Below are 23,070 nucleotides of genomic sequence, written 5' to 3'. Positions count from 1 at the left end.
TAGTTTTGGAAGTCCTAGCCATGGCAATCAGAGAAGAAAAAGAAATAAAAGGAATACAGATTGGAAAAGAAGAAGTAAAACTGTCACTGTTTGCAGATGACATGATACTATACATAGAGAATCCTAAAGATGCCACCAGGAAAGTACTAGAGCTAATCATGAATTTGGTAAAGTTGCAGGATACAAAATTAATGCACAGAAATCTCTTGCATTCCTATACACTAATGATGAAAAATCTGAAAGAGAAATTAAGGAAACACTCCCATTTACCACTGCAACAAAAAGAATAAAATACCTAGGAATAAACCTACCTAGAGAGACAAAAGACCTGTATGCAGAAAACTATAAGACATTGATGAAAGAAATTAAAGATGATACAAACAGGGGCTTCCCTGGTGGCACAGTGGTTGAGAATCTGCCTGCCAATGCAGGGGACACGGGTTCGAGCCCTGGTCTGGGAAGATCCCACATGCCGCGGAGCAACTGGGCCCGTGAGCCACAATTACTGAGCCTGCGCGTCTGGAGCCTGCGCGTCTGGAGCCTGTGCTCCGCAACAAGAGAGGCCGCGATGGTGAGAGGCCTGTGCGCCGCGATGAAGAGTGGCCCCCTCTCGCCGCAACTAGAGAAAGCCCTCGCACAGAAACGAAGACTCAACACAGCCAAAAATAAATAGATAAATAAATAAATAAAAATTAAAAAAAAAAAAAGATGATACAAACAGATGGAGAGATATACCATGTTCTTGGATTGGAAGAATCAATATTGTGAAAATGACTATACTACCCAAAGCAATCTACAGATTCAATGCAATCCGTATCAAATTACCAATGGCATTTTTTACAGAACTAGAACAAAAAATCTTAAAATTTATATGGAGACACAAAAGACCCCGAATAGCCAAAGCAGTCTTGAGGGAAAAAAATGGACCTGGAGGAATCAGACTCCCTGACTTCAGACTATACTATAAAGCTACAGTAATCAAGATAATATGGTACTGGCACAAAAACAGAAACATAGATCAATGGAACAAGATAGAAAGCCCAGAGATAAACCCATGCACCTATGGTCAACTCATCTATGACAAAGGAGGCAAGGATATACAATGGAGAAAAGACAGTCTCTTCAATAAGTGGTGCTGGGAAAACTGGACAGCTACATGTAAAAGAATGAAATTAGAACACTCCCTAACCATACACAAAAATAAACTCAAAATGGATTAGAGACCTAAATGTAAGACCAGACACTATAAAACTCTTAGAGGAAAACATAGGAAGAACACTCTTTGACATAAATCACAGCAAGATCTTTTTTGATCCACCTCCTAGAGTAATGGAAATAAAAACAAAAATAAACAAATGGGACCTAATGAAACTTCAAAGCTTTTGCACAGCAAAGGAAACCATAAACAAGACGAAAAGACAACCCTCAGAATGGGAGAAAATATTTGCAAACGAATCAATGGAAAAAGGATTAATCTCCAAAATATATAAACAGCTCATGCAGCTCAATATTAAAGAAACAAACAACCCAATCTAAAATGGGCAGAAGACCTAAATAGACATTTCTCCAAAGAGGACATACAGATGGCCAAGAAGCACATGAAAAGTTGCTCAACATCACTAATTATTAGAGAATTGTAAATCAAAACTTCAATGAGGTATCACCTCACACCAGTTTGAATGGGCATCATCAGAAAATGTACAAACAACAAATGCTGGAGAGGGTGTGGAGAAAAGGGAACCCTCTTGCCCTGTTGGTGGGAATGTAAATTGATACAGCCACTATGGAGAACAGTATGAAGGTTCCTTAAAAATCTAAAAATAGAATTACCATATGATCCAGCAATCCCACTACTGGGCATATACCCAGAGAAAACCATAATTCCAAAAGACACATGCACCCCAATGTTCATTGCAGCACTATTTACAATAGCCAGGTCATGGAAGCAACCTAAATGCCCATCAACAGAAAAATGGATAAAGAAGATGTGGTACATATATACAATGGAATGTTACTCAGCCATAAAAAGGAATGAAATTGGGTCATTTGTTGAGACGTGGATGGATCTAGAGACTGTCATACAGAGTGAAGTAAGTCAGAAAGAGAAAAACAAATATCGTATATTAACGCATATATGTGGAACCTAGAAAAATGGTACAGATGAACTGGTTTGCAGGGCAGAAATTGAGACACAGATGTAGAGAACAAATGTATGGACACCAAGGGGTGAAAGTGGTGGGGGGGTGGGGATGGTGGTGTGATGAACTGGGAGATTGGGATTGACATACATACACTGATGTGTATCAAATGGATGATTAATAAGAACCTGCTGTATAAAAAAATAAGAAATAAAGTAAATAAAATAAAAGCAATGTACCAATCTTCACTGGATCCTATTGTTCTAAAGGATTTTACTAAGACATTTGGCAAACCTTGAATGGGATCTGAGGATTAGATGGTAGTAATATTAATTTCCTGACTTTGATATAGGTTGCTTTTTCATAGGAAATACACCCTAACTTAGTGTTCTATGAAAGAAGTAAGCTCTAATATCGTAAGCACCCATAATATAGTATGAATTAACTCTCTCCTGAGCATAATGATATGAATTATGTGCCATCCTTGAGAGAACTGGAATAGTCACTCAAATCATTTTCTCCTCTTCTGTCATTCAGTTGAGGAACCCTGGCTGAGAAAGGCTGCACTTTAATATTATAGGATGATCATGTCAGCAACTTACTCTCAAATGGTTCTGGGAAAAAAGAAAAATAATTCTGAGATAGTTTCGAGGTTAAAGGAAAGAAAGAAAATGTCATAATTTTTTTTTTGACATTAGACAAGATAAAAACCTTTATTTACAAATATTCTATTCCTTAAAAAATGTATACAGGAAAAGGGTTTGGATTAAATATGATAAAATCACAGGAAACAAAGCAAAATTCTGATAAAATCGAGGAGAAATTGATGACAGCCGGAAAATCCAAACCAGTTATAACTGTTACAAGAGGGTCAGGGCAAATAGATTGAGGAAGAAAAACCACATCAAATTTCCCTTGAACCCTCTGCCCACTGTTTTTGTTCCATAAGTTAATAGCTAGCTCAGAAATTTCAAGTTATGTGTGGTTTTACTTCTACCCACCTCACATAATGGTGAAGACATTTATTTAATAAAAACAAAATCAGAGAAAGAGATTGCCTCCATTCAGAGAATACAGTAGGAAAACCACTTGCTCAAAGTGACTGAGAATTCTTTGAGGAATGAAATCATATAACCTGGGATTGTGCTAAAAGAATCTCTCACCTCTTGTTGCCACTGGCTGAGGTAGCCAAAAGTCAGACCCAAAGTTTGAGCAGTAATCTGATAAATTGCATGATCAGTTGAATTCACAGCCTCACTGTTTTGTTTTTGTTTTAATTTATTTATTTTATTTATTTATTTTTGGCTGCATTGGGTCTTCATTGCTGAGCGTGGGCTTTTCTCTAGTTGTGGTGAGCGGGGGCTACTCTTTGTTGCGGAGCATGGGCTCTAGGAGCATGGGCTTCAGTAGTTGTGGCAAGTGGGCTCAGTAGTTGTGGCTCATGGGCTCTAGAGCGCAGGCTCAGTAGTTGTGCTGCACGGGCTTAGTTGCTCCGCGGCATGTGGGATCTTCCCAGACCAGGGCTCGAACCTGTGTCCCCTGCATTGGCAGGCGGATTCTTAACCACTGCGCCACCAGGGAAGCCCCAGCCTCACTGTTTCTTAGCTGAAAGTCAAGGCAGTGATGAGGATTCTCAAAAGTGCAATGAGGTTCACACTTCTAACCATACTCAGCCTCGTTTGTCTGAAGAGTCACCTTGCTTGAAGACCCGTTAGAGACTCTGGAGCGAGTTACCTGCAAGAGAAGGCTAATCCCATCTGGTGCTGTATCTAGACCTACTACGAGAACTATGGTTCTCAACCTTGGCTACACATTAGAATCACCTGGAGAGTCTTAGAAAACACTGTCTCTGGCTTTCATGCCTAGAAATTTTGATTTAATTTTTCTGGGGTCCAATTTAATTTGGGTTTTAGCAGCTCCCAGACCTTCTAACTTGCAGCCAAGACTGAGAACTACTGGACTATAGAGATCAGACCCAGCTTGTCCCAAGGTCAGATTGCAACATAAAACACAGGAGCAGCCTTTTATGAAAAAAATTTCAAGATTTAACTAACTCACATCGGCAGCATGCATTATTTGAAATTCTTGTGCATGGGAGATTTGTCTTTTCTTTCCCATTTATTTATTTATTCAATCATTTATATCAGCATGGACTCATGGATATTTATTTTATATTTTGGGTTATCACCAATACTACCTTCATTGATCAAATTGCTCCAGCTTTAGCCATTGGGAACTCTTTCAATTGACGTCTGTGTCCCCTTAACACTCCCAGAATTGTGAGGCTTTGTTTTTCAGCACTCCCTTACTTTCTGGCACTACAAGATGCTCCAGGTTTTTCTTGTACATTTGTTACCCCAGTCCTAGAATGAGTCATATCTCCAAGGGACCCTGGTTCCTTTTATTGGAGAATGGTATTTGAAACCAAGAGCTGAGAGCTCTGTGTAATTTTTATATCCTGCTACACTAAAACAAACAAAACCTGCAAATTAAACAAACAAACAAACAAAAAAACCCCTGAGTTCCCAGGGCCAGCCTTGGAATCCCTTTCCTGGCTTCCTTTGAGAGTTGGGGTTGGAGGTCGTCCTGACCATCAACTGTTTGGTGACTTTCCTTCAGGTGGGCGCCAGCCTGGCTCTGGTGGGCATTGATAAAACTAACAAATGATAGTGTAGTAAGTACTCAAAGAGAGGAAAGTAAAGGTGCATAGAAGGAGAAACTAATGCAGTGGGATGGAGCTGGAAGAAATTTCAAGCCTTGAGAGTAGCTCAGGATGTGCTGCTTGAGTTCAGACACAGTAGCTGTCATCTTTTAGATCCCATGCTCTTGGTACCCCTAACCTGACCCGCTGCCTGGCCCACAGCAGTCCTCCATCAGCATCCTGCTGATGGTCCCACCCCACTGAGCTCAGAGTAGCCCACAGAATATTAGCAGAGCCCTCAATGTGGGAAGCCCCAAAGTAGCTCTCCAGCCCTGCTGCTTGTCCTAGGCAGAAGAATCCTTCCAAGTTTCTGAATTTATTCTGTGTGCCGTTTGGGAATTTCTGAACCATCCTTGGTGACATCTCCACTGAAAGCAGCATTTGGGAGGTTACCTCTAAGGTGAAGCTATCAAAGGGGTCCTCCAGTCAGCTCTGGACTAAGGTGGGTGGAGAGGGAACAGAGAAGAGTGAAGTAAAGGCCCCGTCCCAGGAGTGTGCCAGTCATGGGAACTGAGACAAACCCAAGGAAGACAAAGGCTAGGAGGCAGCTGGCTCCAGGTCACAAGGTTCAGTCAGTTGCTGTGGCAGTTCTGAGGTGATGACCCCTGGCTGCAGTGGAGGGTGGGAGGGGTGGGAGAGTTGCAAGGGGTGGCATTCCTGTAGGCAACTCACTGCTAACAGACACTGAAGCTGGACAGCCCAGGTACCTGCTAGGGAATAACAAGTAAGCCATCTTGACAGGAGTAAGGGAATAAGCAGGGAAGTGGAGGCTGGGAAGGTTTTAGAATAGGATTCTTGTACCTGGGCCCAGACAAATTTCATGGCCTGGAGACTGAAACTGGGTGCAAAGCTGAGAGATCACGTGCATTTTTCAGGGCACAGGGTTAACAGAGCTCATAGCATTTTCTCAAAGGTTGAGAGCCACTGTTGCTTCTGGGCAGAGTGAGATAAAACTCGGAAGCTGCCTAGGATCAGACCTTACAGTTTATCAACCCTGCCTGAAGTACAGTGGCCCTTAACTCACTCGGGCCTCCTAAAACCCTTTCTGCAGGGGGAAGGGGGACTGGTATTATTGTTTTCATTTCACCGAAACTGACAACTCATTCCTTTTCTATAATCCCAGGGGTCCTCTTGGAGGTATCTCCGTGATTCCAGAGAAATTGCACAGCCTGGGGTGAGTACGGGAGACCCTGTGTGCAAACATTCATTCTCCAGGGGAGACCCAGGGAAGCCAAGGCCTGAGGAAGTCCAGGGCGCACACAACTAATTATGACTGCGACTACAACTTTGTGGAATACCTTCGGGGTCGCCCAGGGATTTGGGGGCGGATAAGAGGCCACGGGCTCGGAGGCCTCAGGTTTGCTGTGTTGATCAGCTTCGGGAGGACCGAAGAAGCAATGCAGGTGTGAGCGCGGGGGAAAGGGGACAGCGGCAAAACGTGCAGGAACCGTGCATCCGGCAGCAGAGACCCCGGCAGCATGGTGCGTGGCCGGATGGGCACTGCGCGTGGCCTCCGGCGCCCAGGACCCGCTGCAGACCGCGGGTTCACTCCCACACTTCCCTCCTGAGCTGCACAGGCCACACCTCGATGGGACGCTGTGGGCGGGAGGCACGGAGGTGCGGGTGTCCACTTAAACCGGGCTGGCTCAGTGCCAGTCGTTGCTAAGCCCTTTTGGACTCAAAAGCCTCATATAAGGAGGTCAAAGCCCAGTTGGGGGTGGACGAGAGAATCCTGCCGCCGCTAGCCGGTCCCCAGCGGCTCCCGACCACTGTGCGGGTCAGTAGAGCCGGTGCGCTCGGGCGACGGCTACTGCCCCGCGTTCTTCCGCCCGCGGGAGCCCAAGGACCCGCCTTCGTTCATCATCCCCCATCCGCTCCCCGGGCCACTGCCGAGTAGCCCCGCGTAAGCCGCCGGGCCATCGGTCAGTCCAGGAAGTGCCCGCGAGGTCATCGGTACAACAAAGGCGGCCCCAAGCGGCGCCTTCTGTCTTGTAAATACCGGGCCGGGTCCCCGGGCACAGTGGAGTCCCGGGAGAGAAGCAGCCGGAGGAATCCCGCCCCCACTCCGCACCCTTCCCCCACAATTACGGAGCGCATTCATTTGAAATGTTAATGTTTTGAAGCTTCCCGTAGGCCTGCATCTGTCTCCCTGAAAGCAGGCTGCAGCCTCTGGGATTAATAAACAAACCAGCATTTGGCTTGGATGGGAGCCGGGTAAACATTTTTTGGTCTCAAAGAGAGAGGCAGGTGTCCTAGGACAAACGCGGGTAAATCATTACACAGTCCCGCCACTCGCTTTAAAAAGACTCCTTTGTGCACAGATTCCAGGAGAGAGTTTTCCCAATCTACAGGCCCTTATTTGCACCCTCCGGGCTGAGGTCCCCAGCCCCGCTGCCTTCTGCCCCCCGACCCGCACGGTGGAATCCGGGCCACAGGTAGAGGGCGAGGCGGCGCCGCGCTCGGGCGGAGCCAACCCCAGGCCCCGCCCAGGTGCTGTCAGACCAGTTCCCCGCCTGCAGCTCCACCGCCAAGGGGCCGCTAGAATTCCGGGTGTCTTGGGGTAAGAGCCCCGACCACCGCGAGGTTCTGTGTCTCTGGCCCGTAGGCCTGAGCCTAACGCGCCCAGCCTCCGCAGCGGGAGGACACAGCGGGTTGTCACAACCGGTGTTTTTTTTTTTTTTTTTAATTTTTTTAAATTTTATTTTATTTATTTATCTGTTCATGGCTGTGTTGGGTCTTCGTTTCTGTGCGAGGGCTTTCTCTAGTTGCGGCGAGCGGGGGCCACTCTTAATCGCAGTGCGCGGGCCTCTCTTGTTGCAGAGCACAGGCTCCAGACGCGCAGGCTCAGCAGCTGTGGCTCACGGGCCCAGCCGCTCCGCGGCATGTGGGATCTTCCCAGACCAGGGCCCGAACCCGCGTCCCCTGCATTGGCAGGCAGACTCCCAACCACTGCGCCACCAGGGAAGCCCCCACAACCGGTGTTTTTAAAAGACTTGACCTGTGTCTCCCTGCTCACATTCCATAGTTGTCGGGTTATTGCCAAAATAGCATCATGTCGGATTCTTTGCTCAGCCCAGCTGCTAGCGATGATAATAGTACCCGCGAACACTTTGGCAGCGCTGACACTCTGCCAGTCACTGTTCGAATCCCTTCACATGGATTAATTTGTGATGAGATGATTCAAGTCATCGACGTGCTTCTTTCTAGAACAGGTACATCACTTACTCTCCACCCGTCCTCTCGGGATGAGAGCAAATCGGGATGCGCGCATAGAATATGGGGTTCCAGTTGTGCAGGTATGACTCCAAGGGCTCGGGGTTCATATGTGCTGCAGAGAGGCTGTGGAGGTCGCCAGGGCGCCATTGTGGTCCTGGAACGCTGCCAGGCCTCCACAATTCCCCAACTTCAACATTCTTTAATCCATTAAACCCTCCAAGCAGGCGCTGCCTGGCCTTCCAAAAGCTTTTTCCTCAAGCTGGGAAAACCCAACAGAGAAATGATCATTTTTCAACTATGAGAGCCAACAACACTCATACATAATGAAGCAAGTCACACAAAAGAGAGAATTCCTTCCCACTCTCCTGGGAGAGGTCCCTCAGCGCAGAGAATATTCAGCGCTGCCCAAATTATGGGCCAGGCTGGGGTATGTACAGAGTAGGAGGGCTCTCACCCAAGAGCTGGAGTTTGTCACTGGAAGAAATCCCTGCCCAGGTTATTCATAAGCATTTCTTTGAAATCCCAATTCCTGTGTTTCCTCTGTCCCAAGTTGTGGATCCCCTGGGCCAGCTGAGGGACACAGGGAAGGGAGGAGGAACAGCTTAGAGTAGAGGAGCCTGCTCTCTATCCCAGTAGTAGCAGCTGGGTGCTGTCAGAGGACCCAATGGACAAGGTGGGAAGAGATTGTATATCACCTGGGTAAGACTAGGCACTGTGGCCCCAAACTGGTGAATAAGCCTGGTCTTGTAGACACCTGTCTGCCCCTCTACCCTTGGTGTTCACAGATTACATATCTCCTAGGGTCTCCTAGATTTGTTTTATCTTCCTGCAAGGACTAGTCCATTCCTGACTCCAACCTGGCCTCTTCCTCTAAATACCCCCAAAGTCTCAACCAGATTCTTACTTTTCCAGGCAGGCCTGAACCTCTGGCTTAAAAGGACAGCAAAACGATGGGGTTCCTCTACATGGCCTGATATTAAGGGCCCAGTATAGTACATGCTTCATGCCTGTGACCTTTGGAGAAAGACAGACACCTAAGTAGTTGGGTGATCTTGAGCAAATCATTTATCTTTGACAGTGTTCCTTAAGTTTCCCATCAGCAGAGTGGTTGGATAATAGAACCAAAATCCCTGAAAAGGAGATGTAGGGAAATCTGCATCGTAAACTCAGCACCTGGAAGCCTGCTCACCTGTTTTCTCACATGCTCTCCTGAGGCTCTACTACATGATAGTAGAGACGGTAATGTCACTACCACACTGTCGTTTGCCCTGCAAGTGAAATACTTGAAACTGAATCACCCTGGCATCCTGGCTTGGGTGAGCAGCAGTCAGAGGGAGATTGGCTTTCAGAGCAGGTGACAACCCAGAGGCCTGCCTCCTGTCACTGTAGCCAGGCAGTCAGCTAACACCACCTCACTGTTGGGATGGATCTTGCTCCCAGCAGCGTATCCCACTGCCTCCTGCCTAGGAGGGGAGCCCAAGCAGATCTTCACTGACATTCAATAGCCTTGTTCTTCCACTGTTTCCATCTCAAGGATATTAATCTCTAGCCTGCCTGCGGCTATCAGAATTCTTTTTCAACACTTCCAATACACACACTCATCATAGCCATTTTCCGGACTTACTAGGAAGAGGCACAGAACTCCAATATGACCCAAACTCCATATGCCTGGTTTTCTGTATCTACTTTTAATTGAGAACTATGGAAACACGGAATAGAGGATGATTGATTTATGTGAGAGGGTATATGATTCATGATAAGGTTCCACAAGTGGAGAGGGAGAAAGACTTTCCAGGCAGAGGGGACTGAACGAGTCTTGCAATGAAGGCTTGAGGCTCTTGAGTAGTCTGATACAGGTAGAGAGGAGAGGAAGCGGGACGGGAGGTGTGGTCAACGCCATTGCAAATGCCAATGCATGTGAACTCATTTCTGGTAGACAGTGGGGAGCCACCAAAGTTTTTTTTAAAAGAGGTAGGTGGTTTGTTACATTCATGTTTTAGAATTATCATTCTGGTGCCTGTGTGTGAATTCATCTTTTTAAATAGACTTTTTTTAGAACAGTTTTAGGTTCACAGAAAAATTGAGCATAGAATACAGAGAATTCCCATATACCTCCCTCCCCACCCCCCCACCCCCCAGTTTACTGTTTTGCATTAGTGTGGTATATTTGTTACAATTAATGAACCAATATTGATACATTGTTAACTAAAGTCCCTAGTTTACATTAGTGTTCACTCTGTGTTTTACAGTTCCATGGGTTTTGACAAGTGCATACTATCATGCACACACCGTTACAGTATCATACAGAATCGTTTCACCACCCTAAAAAAATCCCCTGTGCTTCATCTATTCATTACTCCTCCTCCCTTCCTGTAAATCTCTTGGCAATCACTCTATCTCAACTCATCTTGCTTTCCCAGAACATCATATAGTTGGAATCATACGGTATGTGGACTTTTCAGACTGGCTTCTGTCTCTTAGTAATATGCATTTAAGGTTCTTCCATGTCTTTTTGTGGCTTGAGAGCTCATTTCTTTTGGTAAGTCTATTTCTTTTGGGGAAGGGGGGGCCACACTGCGCGGCTTGTGGTATATAAGTTCCCTGACCAGGGATTGAACCCAGGCCCTTGGCAGCGAACGAGCCGAGTCCTAACCACTGGACCACCAGGGCATTCTCTGGTGAGTCTATTTTTTTACATTTTCCTTCAATAAATATTTACTGAACTTCTATAGCAACTTCTATAGATTCTGTCTATCCAATAAAGATATAATGCAAGGTCACAAATTTACTTTTTCTAGTAGCCACATTAAAAAAGGTAAAAAGGAGATGAAATTAACTTTAATAACATATTCTACTTAACACAATGTATTCAAAATATTATTTCAACATTTTATCAGTATAAAAATTGAGATACTTTATATATACATTTTTTGTACTAAGCCTTGGAAACCCAGTGCTTTGTATTTCCAGAACATCTCAGGTTGGACTAGCCACATTTCCAGTGCTTGGTGGACACACACAGCTGGACAGTGCAGTACCGTGCTGGATGCTGAGGATGAGCAGGTGGACAAGGTCTCTGACCTCATACTGTTGACAGTCTAGTGTGGGAGACAGATAGTAAAGAAGTCAACAAATCATTCTGGAGAGAGATTAGCGTTATTGAGAAAATAATACACCGGTATTATATAGAGACTGGGAGGCAGATTTAGATTGCCTGTGTAGTCGGAAAAGCCTTTCTGAGGCTGAGACCCAAATGAGGAGGCATTAACCATCAATTATCTATTGCCACAATAATGCTGTATAACAAGCCACTTCAAAATTCACAGGCTTACTATAATAGCTAGTTATTATTGCTCATGAGTCTACAAGTCAGCTGGGCAATTCTTCTGGTCCCAGGTGGGCTCACACATGCATCTGTGAGCAGCTGCAGGTCAGGTGGGTGGCTATGCTGATCCTGGCTAGGCTTGCCTGTTTGGGGTCTGCCGGCTGTTGACTGGTATAGGATGTCCTCAGCTCTTTTCCATATAGCTTCTCATCCTCCAGCAGGCTAGCCCAGGCCTGTTCTCATGGTGGAGGCAGGGATCCAAGAGAGAATGTGGAAGCATTCAAGGTTTATGAAGGCTCAGGCTCAGAACTATTTATCACTTCTGCCACATTCTTTTGGCAGAAGCAAGTTACAAGGCCAGCCCAGATTCTGGGAGGAGTTGCAAAGACACATTGCAAGAGGTGTGTGTACAGGGAGGGATGGAAAATTCAGGCGATTTTGGCAATTCATCTCCCATATTACTTAAAAAGCTTTCAACACCATCAGGAAGTTATAACAATGCTAAACTCGTATGCGCCCAATAAAATATCCTAAAAATATAAAAACAGAAATAGAATTGTAGGGAGAAATTGACAAAATTCCTCTTACAGTGGGAGGTTTCAATATACCTTTTACAATTATTGGTAGTTCAAGCACACACACGAACAATAAATAAAGATATGGAAGAGTTCAACATAATTTACGAGGTATTTAGTTCACAAATATTTTCAGCATGCTTTCTGTGTGTTAGGCACTATTCTAGGTGTGCTGGGCATATAGCTGTGAAAAGTCAACAATCCCTGTCCTCATAGAGTTTATATTCTAGTGGAAGGAAACAGACAAGTTAATATGTAAAACAAACATGATGACTACTATGGTGAAAGACAAGAGGGAAAGGATATGGAGTGTGGGGACAGCAGGGTGAGGGGTTTAACTTAAATAGCATGGTCAGGGTAGACGCTACTGAGGAGACACTGGAGCGAAGACCTGAGAGAGGTAAGGGCATGAGTCCTGTGCTTATCTCCAGGACCAGTGGAGGGAACAGCAGTACCAAGACCCTGAGGCAGTAGCTGGTTTGGCAGGTTCTAGTAGTAGACAGAGGCAGGCTTGGCAAAGTGGGAAGGGATAGGAGTAGTCAGGGGCCAGATCATGCAGGGCCTTATAGGCCATGATAAGGACTTTGGATTTTAGTTTTGGTGATGGGAAGCCCCAGGAGGGTTTTTGTTGAGGGAGAGGGGTATCATAGAGCATTAGGGGTGAGGACCTTGGGGAGAAGAGGGCTGCTTCCAGACAAGGGTCAGGTAGCCAGACCTTTAGAGATGACTGGGTACCAATCCTTATCAGGCAGCCTGTCCCCAGGGAATTTCCCTTGCTTTGTCTTTCAATTACCTAGACAGCAGTTTATTCCCCAAAGGATGTCACTATCTCCAGAGAACATGTTCCAATTATCCCAGAAAACAAGGTAATTGGGATTATAGCAATATTCGTCGCCTCAATTCTCAGAATGAAAACCTATCCAAAGCAAGAACAAAAGGTAGTTCCAGAAAGCACTCCCTCCCACTTGGGAAAACTCAGTCCTCAACTTATGGAGCCACAGTTTATGTGAAACTGTTGTTAGTTTCAAGTCACTTTCTTTTTATGATATAATCTTACATTAAAAAAAGAAAGAAATGGGGCCGTTTATTCAACAAATATTTACTGAGCACCTACTATGTGCCACACACTCTTCTAGGTGCAAGGGATACAGCAAAAAACAAGACCGGCAAAGATCTCTGCCCTCATACGGAAGATAAACACGCAAAATATGTGATATGTTGGATGAGGAGATAAATGCGCTGAAGAAAAATAAGGGGGGGAATAGTGAACATTTGAGAGTGGGTGTGTTACAATTTAAAATAGGCTAGTCAGGGGGAGATTAGTTGAAAAAGTCCTATCAGCCCAATATTCCTCGGAACACAGAGAAGGGTTGGGGAGTGTCAGAGGGATAAAGGCAGGGCGGGGCCCACATCTTGTAATACAACCACTACAATGTTAAGGGTATGATTTATAATTTTATTCCACATTCCATGAAAAGGAAAAATTTCCTCTAGCCGATGTGGTAATTTCTGACCTCTAGTTCTTGGAACTGAATTATATAAGTTGTAGTACATTTTACTACACATTATCAGAAAAAGACTGCATAGCTCTCTTTAGCAACTCCAGTTCTGACAGTTCCCATGTCTGGGCTAAAACAAAGGCACAACAACGGCAGAATAGATTCTTCTATTAGTTTTCTTTCTGGGATTTTCTTTTTTCAGCTAGAGTCCATCTGAGTGGAACTCAAGGTAGTGGGGATGCTGTGCTCCTCTAGGCAGCATACAGGGACAGCCTGCAGCATCAAAGGGTACACGCTTGCCTCAGATCCTTTTCAGTTTCTGAAATACATAAGAAATTTAATAGGAAAAAAATCAGACATCTGAGAGCTTTGCATAGCGGCATTCTAGCAAAGAAAAAAGCACCTACTGGGTGTGTATGTGCGCAGATTCAAATGAAGTGAAGAGAACCAACCTAGGGGGTGGGGATGGGGAATGGGCAGGAGTATAAGCTGAGGGAACTAAGAAAACAAAAGCAATTAAAATATAAAAAAACCCAAAAAGCTGCTTGCCCATGTGTTATCCACACTGGAATCCAGTTCGCTCACTCTGGTATGGAACTCGGGGCCATGGCAAGGGAATGGGGTGGAGCCTTCAGAGCATTTGTTAGCCTCAGTGGAACCAGGGAGGTAAAGGGTAAAGTGGTGGTACAGCTTGCAGATCCACAGTCTGAACTTCCTCTAGCAGGGGCCCTGGAGTGGGCAGGTTCTCCTGTCTTTAGTGTGGGACACATGAGGGTGGAGAGCCCTAGCACAGCTCTTTTCAGTATTCATACACCAAGCTTCCACAGACTTAACACACAGACACAATTTATTTTTCAAATCATGTACTGGATTCAAGAAGATCTGAAAGTAATAATGGGTCCTGAATGCTTAAGAAAAAGTTTGATTTCCTCATTAGTTACAACACCTCGAGCAAATGCCAACGTCTCCATTGTCTCCATTACCTCACTCGTAAAATAAAGATAACAGGTAGAGATGCAAATGAAGACTTCTTCAAGAGCCTGATATCATATCTGATGCATAGTAGGTTCTTAATGTTCTCCCCCATCCTAACAAAAAGAATTAGATTACTGTCAAACGCTATGGGTATACTTTAAAACAGTACTTGTTAACCTTTAACATGTGGACCAATCACCTGGGGGAATCCTGTTAAAGTGCAGATTCTGATTCAGGGGAGTTGGGGAGGGGACAAGGATTCTTGCATTACCCAACAAGCTTCCAGTTTCTGACTATGCTGGGGGTCACTCTTGGAGTAGCAAGAATTTAACATTAAGTTCCATTACTTAACACAACTACCACACAAAAACCCTCAAAAGGAGCTTCACGGACTAGCTATTTCTTTAAAAATTTTACTTTTCCACTTCAGCTTCATGCAGAGTCACTGACCAAGCTAAGTCCCCAACACCAGCCAGGCCAGGGCATAATGGGATTTGTGAGGGCATCATTTGGTCCCGGAGGGTTCACAGCACCCTTTTACAAAAAGATCCTGCAACTGTCTCCCCACCATTTTCAGCTTTTTGATCTTAGCCTTTGCCTCTGACGATAATTACCCCTTAATTAGCACCCACCACCATGTCATCTAAATAATTATAGTAAGTGCAGCTTGCACCTCTGCTGGCAGTCTTCAAACACACTGATAAAACGAGATCCTATGCCAATTTTTAAAAAGACAAAACTGACCCAAATAAAAGTCACATGCCGTGGAACACGCAGACTCATTACAACTTCCATTAGAATAAGCTACTTGAGTTGGTTTTGGAAAAAAAAAAAATTATATAGTGAAGCCCTAACCCCAATGTGAGGGCATTTGGAGGTAGGGCCTTTGGGAGGTTATAGTTTATGAGGGTAGAACCACTATATGAAGAGACACAAATGATCTCTCTCTACCATGTGAAGAAACAGCAAGAACGCAGCCATCTGCAAGCCAGGAAGAGAGTCCTCACCAGGAAGATAATCAACCTGCACCTTGATCTTGGACTTCCTAGCCTCCAGAATGTGAGAAATAAATTTCTACTGTTTAAGCCAAAAAAAAAGAGAAAAAAGTTGGTTTTGAAACAATCAAGTATTGATATATTTGGGAAATGTAAATGTCGGAATGTAAATTTTGCAAGCAGTTGTGCAAAAGTAAAACAGTTCAGCCAGACTAAAATCCACTTTAAATTCCCGTTGGGAAGGGCTACAGGATGTCTGAACTATGTTTTCTGTTTGTAGCTGCCCGAATATATTGGAGGAGTTTGGTAACTTCCGGTGCATTAAAAGCAAATTGCCTTTTGTGGAGGAAGAGGCGGGCTTTTCAATTAGTAGTTTTCTAATTTCCCAAGTGGATCTCCATTCACCGCCCACCTAACAGCAGTGCCATCCGAGCCCAAAGAATCATGTACATCTCTTAGGAGGAACCAATTGTGCTACTATTAACGTGGTTTTCCCTCCGCAGCCTTAAAAACAAAAAAGGAAAACTAAAACTTTCCGAGTTTCTGAAGAGGTAATACATTGATACAGAAAAAACTTCGAACAGCACAAATTGGTGTATAAAGAAAAGTAAATGATCTCCCATCATCTGCCACCTCCCTGTCTTCCCCAGAGGCAATCACTGGTTCATTAAATTTTTTATTATGGAAAATTTCAGATATATAGGTAGATCTATTGGAATGAGTCCGTGTATAACACAGCATCAGCAATGAAAAACACACCACTGGCTTGTTTTATTCTCCTTCCATCAGTTTTTGTAGGAGTTATTTTAAAATAAATCCCAGACACCGGATCATTTTATCTGTCAAAACTTTTAGTATTTCGTCTTTTTTTTTTTTTCTTTCTCTCCTTCACATAACCACATTACTGTCATCACACCCAACAAGGTTAACGATAATTCCTTAATACCATCCAATATTCTCAGGGGTCACTTTTAACGGGTTCGGGACGGACAGAGGGAGAAAGAACTACGAAGGTAAGGACCGAGGGGATACAGGTGGCACAATACAGAGCCGAGCCGACATCGCTCCAGGCCACGGCCGTGGATCGGGTGCCCAGTTCCCTGGGCCTCCCCGTTCCCGCTGTCATTAACTGCGCCGGGACAGCACCGGCCAGGACTGGTCGAGGGCCGCACGGAGCCGCGAGCTCCCAGCCTCCCGGCCGGCTCCCAGGAGGCGACCCCAGCAGGCCCGGCGCAGCTGTACAACCCACCGTCCCCAGACACCGGCGAGTCCCTGGAGGGGAAACGATTGACACAGCTGCCTGCACTGCGCCCCCGGCCCTCCCCCGTGGCACCTGCGTCTCCCGGCAGGACCAGCAGCTGGAACTGGCTCCGGAGCCCGGGCCGCCCGTGTCCGCCGCAACCTCTCCTCCCGCTGCCAGCTCCCGCGCCGAGTTCTCAGCACCGCGACCTCGAGGACTCGGACTACAACTCCCGTCGGGGCCCGCGGTCGGCCCAATGGCGGGCGCCGGAGCATGCGGGGCGCGGCGCCTGCGCGGCGGTTTGAGTAAGCAGCCGCGCGATTGGCTGCGGGGTCGGGCGGCCGCGCGGGGCCTGTGGGAAGCGGAGTGACGGAGCGAGCGGCTGTTGGAGGAAGGAGGTGGGGGCCGGGAGCGCAAATGGCGTTGAGATGGTTCAGGGCCCTGTTCAAACTCTAGCGCTGACCATTCACCGACGGAAGCGGCGGCGCAGGAGGCGGCGGCGGCCCATCGGGGGCACGTAGCGGGCTCTGGTACCAGCTCCGGCGGCGGCGGCGGCAGCCAGGGAGGCCTAGGCCCGGGCCCGGCCGGCGGCGCTCGAGGTGGGGAGGGAAGTTGCGGTGCCGCCGCTCCTCCCCCCCTCCACCGGGTTTCCTATTTACCGAGAGCGGAGTCGCGGGTTCTGACGGTGGCGGAGCCCTTTGCTTCTCTTCGCTCACCAGCCGGCCCCGTTCTCCCGCGCGGGGCTCCGGCGCCCGCCCGTGGGCTGTTGGGAGCGGGAGAAGCGGAGGCGGCCCGAGGCTAAAGCACCCTCCAGGCGCCGAGGGTAAGTGAGGTCTCGGGTGGCTGCCTAGGCCCGGAGCTTGCCGAGGGTGGGGGAGGCAGGGGTCCGGGAGGGGGTGATGGAAGTCTCTGTATCTCACCCACCCGGCCTCTGAGGAAGTTGGGTAGGGGAACAATCTGAAGAACTCTTTTCCCCTTTATTCTGAGTTCTTTCGGGGGCTACGGCTGATTTAGTTCCCTCCCCAGGCGCGGTCAAGTGCGTTGGTTTCAGGCCGGAATTTTTTGCCGTCTTTCCTCCGCCCCTGGCCGCCACTGAGGCCTTCCACTGCCCTGGGGATTCGGTGGCAGAGGCTTCCGGGGCGTCGGAAGCAACATCCCTTTCCTGGGAGGTGGGGGTGGGGAGGAGAAAAGTTGCGTGAGCTTCCAGCGGGAGGGGGGCCGCCTCTCCCCGCCACCTCCTCGCTCACCGCCGCCCCCAGGTGAGGATTTCTGGGTGATGAGGTTTGGCTTTTCCGGCTTTCATTCCGTCGTGGAAGCCCCTAAGCCCTTGGAGATGTGAAAGACGCTGGATTTGCTTGGGGGTTAAGTGTGAGGACTTTTTATCCCAGCGCACTTCCCAGAAAATTCGACCTGGCTTTGGGCTGGGGCAAAGGCCCACCGACAGAAAAGACTTACTTGTGAATCATTCTTTCCTTTTTGGTTATGGTAATCTTTGGAGTTTGAAGCCTGAGCAAGACAGCCTGTGTTCTTGAAGTATACTGAAAATATAATGTCACATACGTCTACACACTTGTTTTTGAATTTCTGTGTACTTTACACTCGAGGCTTGGATAATGCCATCACAACAGTTTGTCTAGTGACTTAAAAAAAAAAAAAGACGTGGAAAACTGTAAAGACAGGCAAATGTAGGGGATATTGTATAATGAACTCCCATGTATTCATCTTTCAGATTCAACAGTTATTAACTCTAAACCATATTTTTCTCATCTATGCACTTTCCATTCCACACCCTTTAAAGTTAGAGAATCACTGACATTATTGCATCAGTATTTCAGTATATATTTGTCAAAGACATGGGTTTTTTTAAAAAAACATAAGCATGATTTTCTTGTAACTTAAAATAATTCACTCCTTAATATCAAATATTCATCTGCACACTTTCAAGTTGTAACAGTGAATGCTTTATGGTTCTCAGACCACTTTTGCCATGAGTTTTTCTGGTATGGGCCTAAAGTAGCCCAAGTCTAGATTTTTGGTTTGGCCTTTAGTCAGCATTTTTAGGTAATTACCGTGTTAGTGTATCCAAAACATTCCAGCTTTGTTGGTGTATGTGTAAATGTAGATCTGTAGATCAGGGCTTTACATCCAAGGAGGAATGAAAAGAAATGACTTATTTTGTGTTTCTTGTAGCTGCCAAATATACTTAGTTTTTTTAGCTATACTTAACAAGAAAGACAAGATTTTTTAGTGTAAATCTACAGTAGAAGGGGAAATAGATTTCCCAAAGGAAAAAGTTTTGTGACATGTTAAAAGGTCTTCAAACAAATTACAAATTATTTTCTCTTAAAGCAGATGTGTATGATGACTAAATTAAGTATTATTTTGTCCAATTAGAATTGGCTTCTAACCAAAATATTAGAGGGGAAATTCCTTTACTGGATATATATATGCACACACACATATATATATCAAACTGAGTTTATAGGGATTCCCTATAAATTGGGAGAATTTAAGTTGATAAAGGGAAACATAAACTACAAATTAAAACTTTGAGAAGTATAGGTCAAAATATCATTCTGATTGTTGTATTGTGTAAGAAATGGATGAGGATTGATAGTGTTTAAGAAGTACTTTAACTTGTTTTAAAAATGTTTGACTCTTGATTTACTGTCCTGAAATATTTTTGTCCTAGTACTTAGTATGTAGATAAATCAGGTGAATCAATTTATCCTATCTTCAAGCGAAGAGGAAAATAAAGTTACATGTTTCTGTTGCTTCTTTTAATAATCCATGGACCAGTCAGTGTAATATGCTGGAGTTCACTAGCTCCAGCAAATGAGCACAGCACTATGGAGACAAGGAAGGTAGAAGAAATATGGTTTCGTGCACTAAGGGAGATGACCAAGTAAGGAATATTTTTCAAGTCATAGTTCATATTACATTAGACCAAAAATCAGGTTTTTAAGGATGGGTTAAAAGCTGCAGGTTCTAATATGTGAGAAAATAGCACCATTTTTCTGACTTTTTCCCCCTTATATGAGTAAGTGCTCTGAAGTTTCAAAGAACTATATTTAGTCAATTATTTGACATCTCTAAAATCCTGAAAAAAATTAACATTTTGTGCTTAAGATTTTATATTAAGGGTAATTAACCTATTCAGATTATTTTTTATGGTAAAAGTGATATGAGAATAGTAAGTAGATTAATTTCAAACTTTTAAAGAAATCAGTGTTCCACTATAAGTTGGTTTTGTGAATGCTATATTATAAATTGGTTAGTTGTTAGGCTTTCTTATTCTGAAAGTAGCATATGAATATGTATTCGTAAAAAAGATTAACAGAAGTATGTAGAGTAAAAAATGAGCCCCTCTCTTTATACTCCCTCCCCTTATTTATTTAACTGTTTTTAAAGATTTGTACCTTGAACGTGGAAAAGCCACATGGGGAGAAAAGCCATATTTACTTGTTAAATATTTGGTGATTATATATTTTCTTACTTTTTTTTCCACAGAGAATATGAAACAGGTGTCAAAATGACATCCAGATTTGGGAAAACATACAGTAGGAAAGGAGGAAATGGCAGTTCAAAGTTTGATGAAGTCTTTTCCAACAAACGGACCACCCTTAGCACAAAGTGGGGAGAGACCACATTTATGGCTAAATTAGGACAGAAGAGGCCCAATTTCAAACCGGATATCCAAGAAATTCCGAAGAAACCTAAGATGGAAGAAGAAGATACTGGAGATCCTTTTGGATTTGACAGTGATGATGAGTCTCTACCAGTTTCTTCAAAGAATTTAGCCCAGGGTAAAGGTTCCTCTTATTCAGAATCTAGTGAAGCTGCTCAGCTGGAAGAGGTCACTTCTGTACTTGAAACTAATAGCAAAATTAGTCATGTGATGGGTGAAGACAGTGTTGTATCTGATAAATGCTTACGTTTGGAGGATACTTTGCTTGGGAAAGAAAAGAGCACAAACCGTGTCTTAGACGATGATGCAAGCAGAAGTAGCTGTGCTAAATTAATGACTTCAGGTAAGTTTTGATTTTCTTTATTCTGAGCCAGGAGAGCTTTGTGTAAGCCATTTAGTTAAATGATTTTGATTTAGATTCTGAAATATTACACCTCTTGGGGTTTTTTTCTGCGTTAATAATTAATGGGGGGCTTCCCTGGTGGCGCAGTGGTTGATAATCTGCCTGCCAATGCAGGGGACACGGGTTCAAGCCCTGGCTGGGAAGATCCCACATGCCGCGGAGCAACTAAGCCCGTGAGCCACAACTACTGAGCCTGCGCGTCTGGAGCCTGTGCTCTGCAACGAGAGAGGCCGTGATAGTGAGAGGCCCGCGCACCGCGATGAAGAGTGGCCCCCACTTGCCACAACTAGAGAAAGCCCTCGCACAGAAAGGAAGACCCAACACAGCAAAAATAAATAAATAAATTAATTAAAAAAAAAATTAATGGGGACCAAAGATAATTTTGTAGAGGCGATTTAAGAAATTAAAGAAACCAATTAGGAGTTGAAATTTTACTTAAGCAACTTGGAAATTAATGTTTCCAGACTGTACTCACAGTACATTTTGGGAGTGATCTTTCATTAATCCTTAGCTCCAATTGCAGTAAGAAACATCTCTTTTTGTTGTGTTGGGATTGCACAGTATCTCATTTCTATTACTGTGGAGGATTTGGATGGTTACTGATAATGAAACTGAGATGAGCATTTACAATGAGGATTAAGTTTAAGAGTGTTAGACTTTCTTCCAAAACTAGGAAGATTAAGGAAGTATGGAGTGGAAACAAAGAATTGAGCAAATTGAAATTAGTTTGGAGTCTGGTGCCAGTAGCAACTTGTATTAATAGATTTTCATCCACAAAACCAGTTGTATTTTTAAAATGTTAATTTGTAAACTTGGCATCTAGTGTTTGTTCTTAAAACAATGTATTTTATCAGTTGTACCCCTAACTCATTTTTGTAAAGGATTTAAGACTTACAATAATAAATGATAAAAAGTGCAATTAACTAAAAGACTGAAGAGCTTAGATTGGAGATGGCAAGGGAGACAACCTGCGTGCCTTATCAGCAATAGGATAAGGATCGCACTGTGGTCTAAAACAAACCTTAGTTCTTGACTTCCTGGCAAAATTTAGTGATAATAAAAGGTTACATAGAGACTTCCCTGGCAGTCCAGTGGTTAAGACTCTGCGCTTCCATTGCAAGGGGCTCGGGTTCGATCGCTGGTCAGGGAACTAAGATCCCCCTTGCTGCGCGGCCTTAAAAAAAAAGAAAAAATTACAGAGAGCTCATATTTTAAAAGGAGGTAAAGACAAAACTTTCCTATTTCTGAATTCTGGAGAGGAATTTGTCCTTTGGGGGCTTACTATAAGGCACCTCAAATACTTTGCCTCGCATAGTTTTACAAAAAATCCTGAACATTTTTCACTCTTTTTCTCACCCTTGGATGAGAGTGTGAGCCAGCTGTTACTGTCATGCCCTTGTCCTCCTGGTTAATTCTGATTTGGCTCTTCTTATCCTTTGCCTACATTTCTCCTGAAGCATTGTTCATAAATTAAGGTTAGGTTAAATTTTCATTAGAAAACAGAGCGTAAAAGCTGTTTCCCAGATCAGCTCCTAAAAATGTATTCTAATCATAGAACCATTGAGCCAAAATGAACTTTAATTCAGCTTTCCTTGTTTTATAGATGAGACTCAAAAAGATGAACAGTCCAAGTGTGGGTAGTGGCAGAATTGGAATGAGATTCATTTATTGATTTTTTTCAAAACACGCACCTACTCTGTGTCCTTCACTGTGCCAGGCTCTGGGAATGCTGTTCCAGTCAGTTATCCAGTGTTCTAATCCTCAGTATGGGGCAGATAGGCTGGAGGAGGGAAGATGAGGCTGGGGAAGTGGTGAAACTGGTCAAGGTGTGCAGACACAAACTTCCCCAAGTGCTGTCTTTGGAGGAGAGGGGGGCATCACTGGCAGGCAGAGGGTATCATCAATAGGATAAATGTTTACTTGCAGGGGGAACAGGAACTTGGAAGTGAAATATTCATAGGCAGCAATTGCTTATATAGTTTTGTTCATGTTACATCTATATATATCCAGAGTGCCATTTGAAGTTGTTCACTGGGAACTGGAAACATAATGTTCTGTAGAAATGAGGTATTAGCTTCCCAGTATAATGTAGCTAAATTGTAGTTCTGGTGCTGATACTGTGGACTGACTGGGAAGCCAAACTCCATTATAATGGGTTTGTGAGGGGAAAATATATACTAAAATAGAGAAAATAGATGTTCAAGAACATCTTGTTCCTCTTCCTTCTTTCTTCACAAGGCACCCTTAGTAGGAAGGGAATGGTGTAGCACTATAAGTATTTCTTACTTTCTCCTCTCCCTCGCCCATCCAGAGCT

General features: G+C 44.6%; 1 protein-coding gene and 1 long non-coding RNA gene across 5 annotated transcripts in view; one reads left to right on the top strand and one right to left on the bottom strand.

Annotated features, from left to right (window-relative positions):
• Positions 1-13,390: 13,390 nt before the first annotated feature.
• LOC309635478 lies at positions 13,391-16,902 on the bottom strand. The gene is made up of 2 exons (XR_014248846.1): positions 16,758-16,902; positions 13,391-13,773 (listed from the first exon to the last, which is right to left on the bottom strand). It is a non-coding gene; the product is annotated as an uncharacterized lncRNA (long non-coding RNA).
• A 139-nt stretch (positions 16,903-17,041) lies between these two features.
• WAPL (WAPL cohesin release factor) overlaps positions 17,042-23,070 on the top strand; it is a 77,385-nt gene continuing 71,356 nt past the window's right edge. For 3 of the 4 annotated variants that reach the window (XM_082406714.1, XM_082406715.1, XM_082406712.1), the window contains exons 1-2: positions 17,043-17,487; positions 20,175-20,695. In XM_082406714.1, coding sequence (XP_082262840.1) covers positions 20,197-20,695 — 499 coding nt within the window. In that variant the 5' untranslated portion in view covers positions 17,043-17,487; positions 20,175-20,196. Of the gene's footprint in view, positions 17,488-20,174; positions 20,696-23,070 lie in introns of all 4 variants that reach the window. The other variant, XM_082406713.1, reaches the window with a different exon arrangement.

The sequence above is a fragment of the Balaenoptera borealis genome (assembly GCF_965194805.1).
Source record: "Balaenoptera borealis genome assembly, chromosome: 10".
NCBI lineage: Eukaryota > Metazoa > Chordata > Mammalia > Artiodactyla > Balaenopteridae > Balaenoptera > Balaenoptera borealis.
The sequence above is the reverse complement of the archived record's forward strand: the minus strand, read 5'-3'. Positions and strand labels throughout refer to the sequence as shown.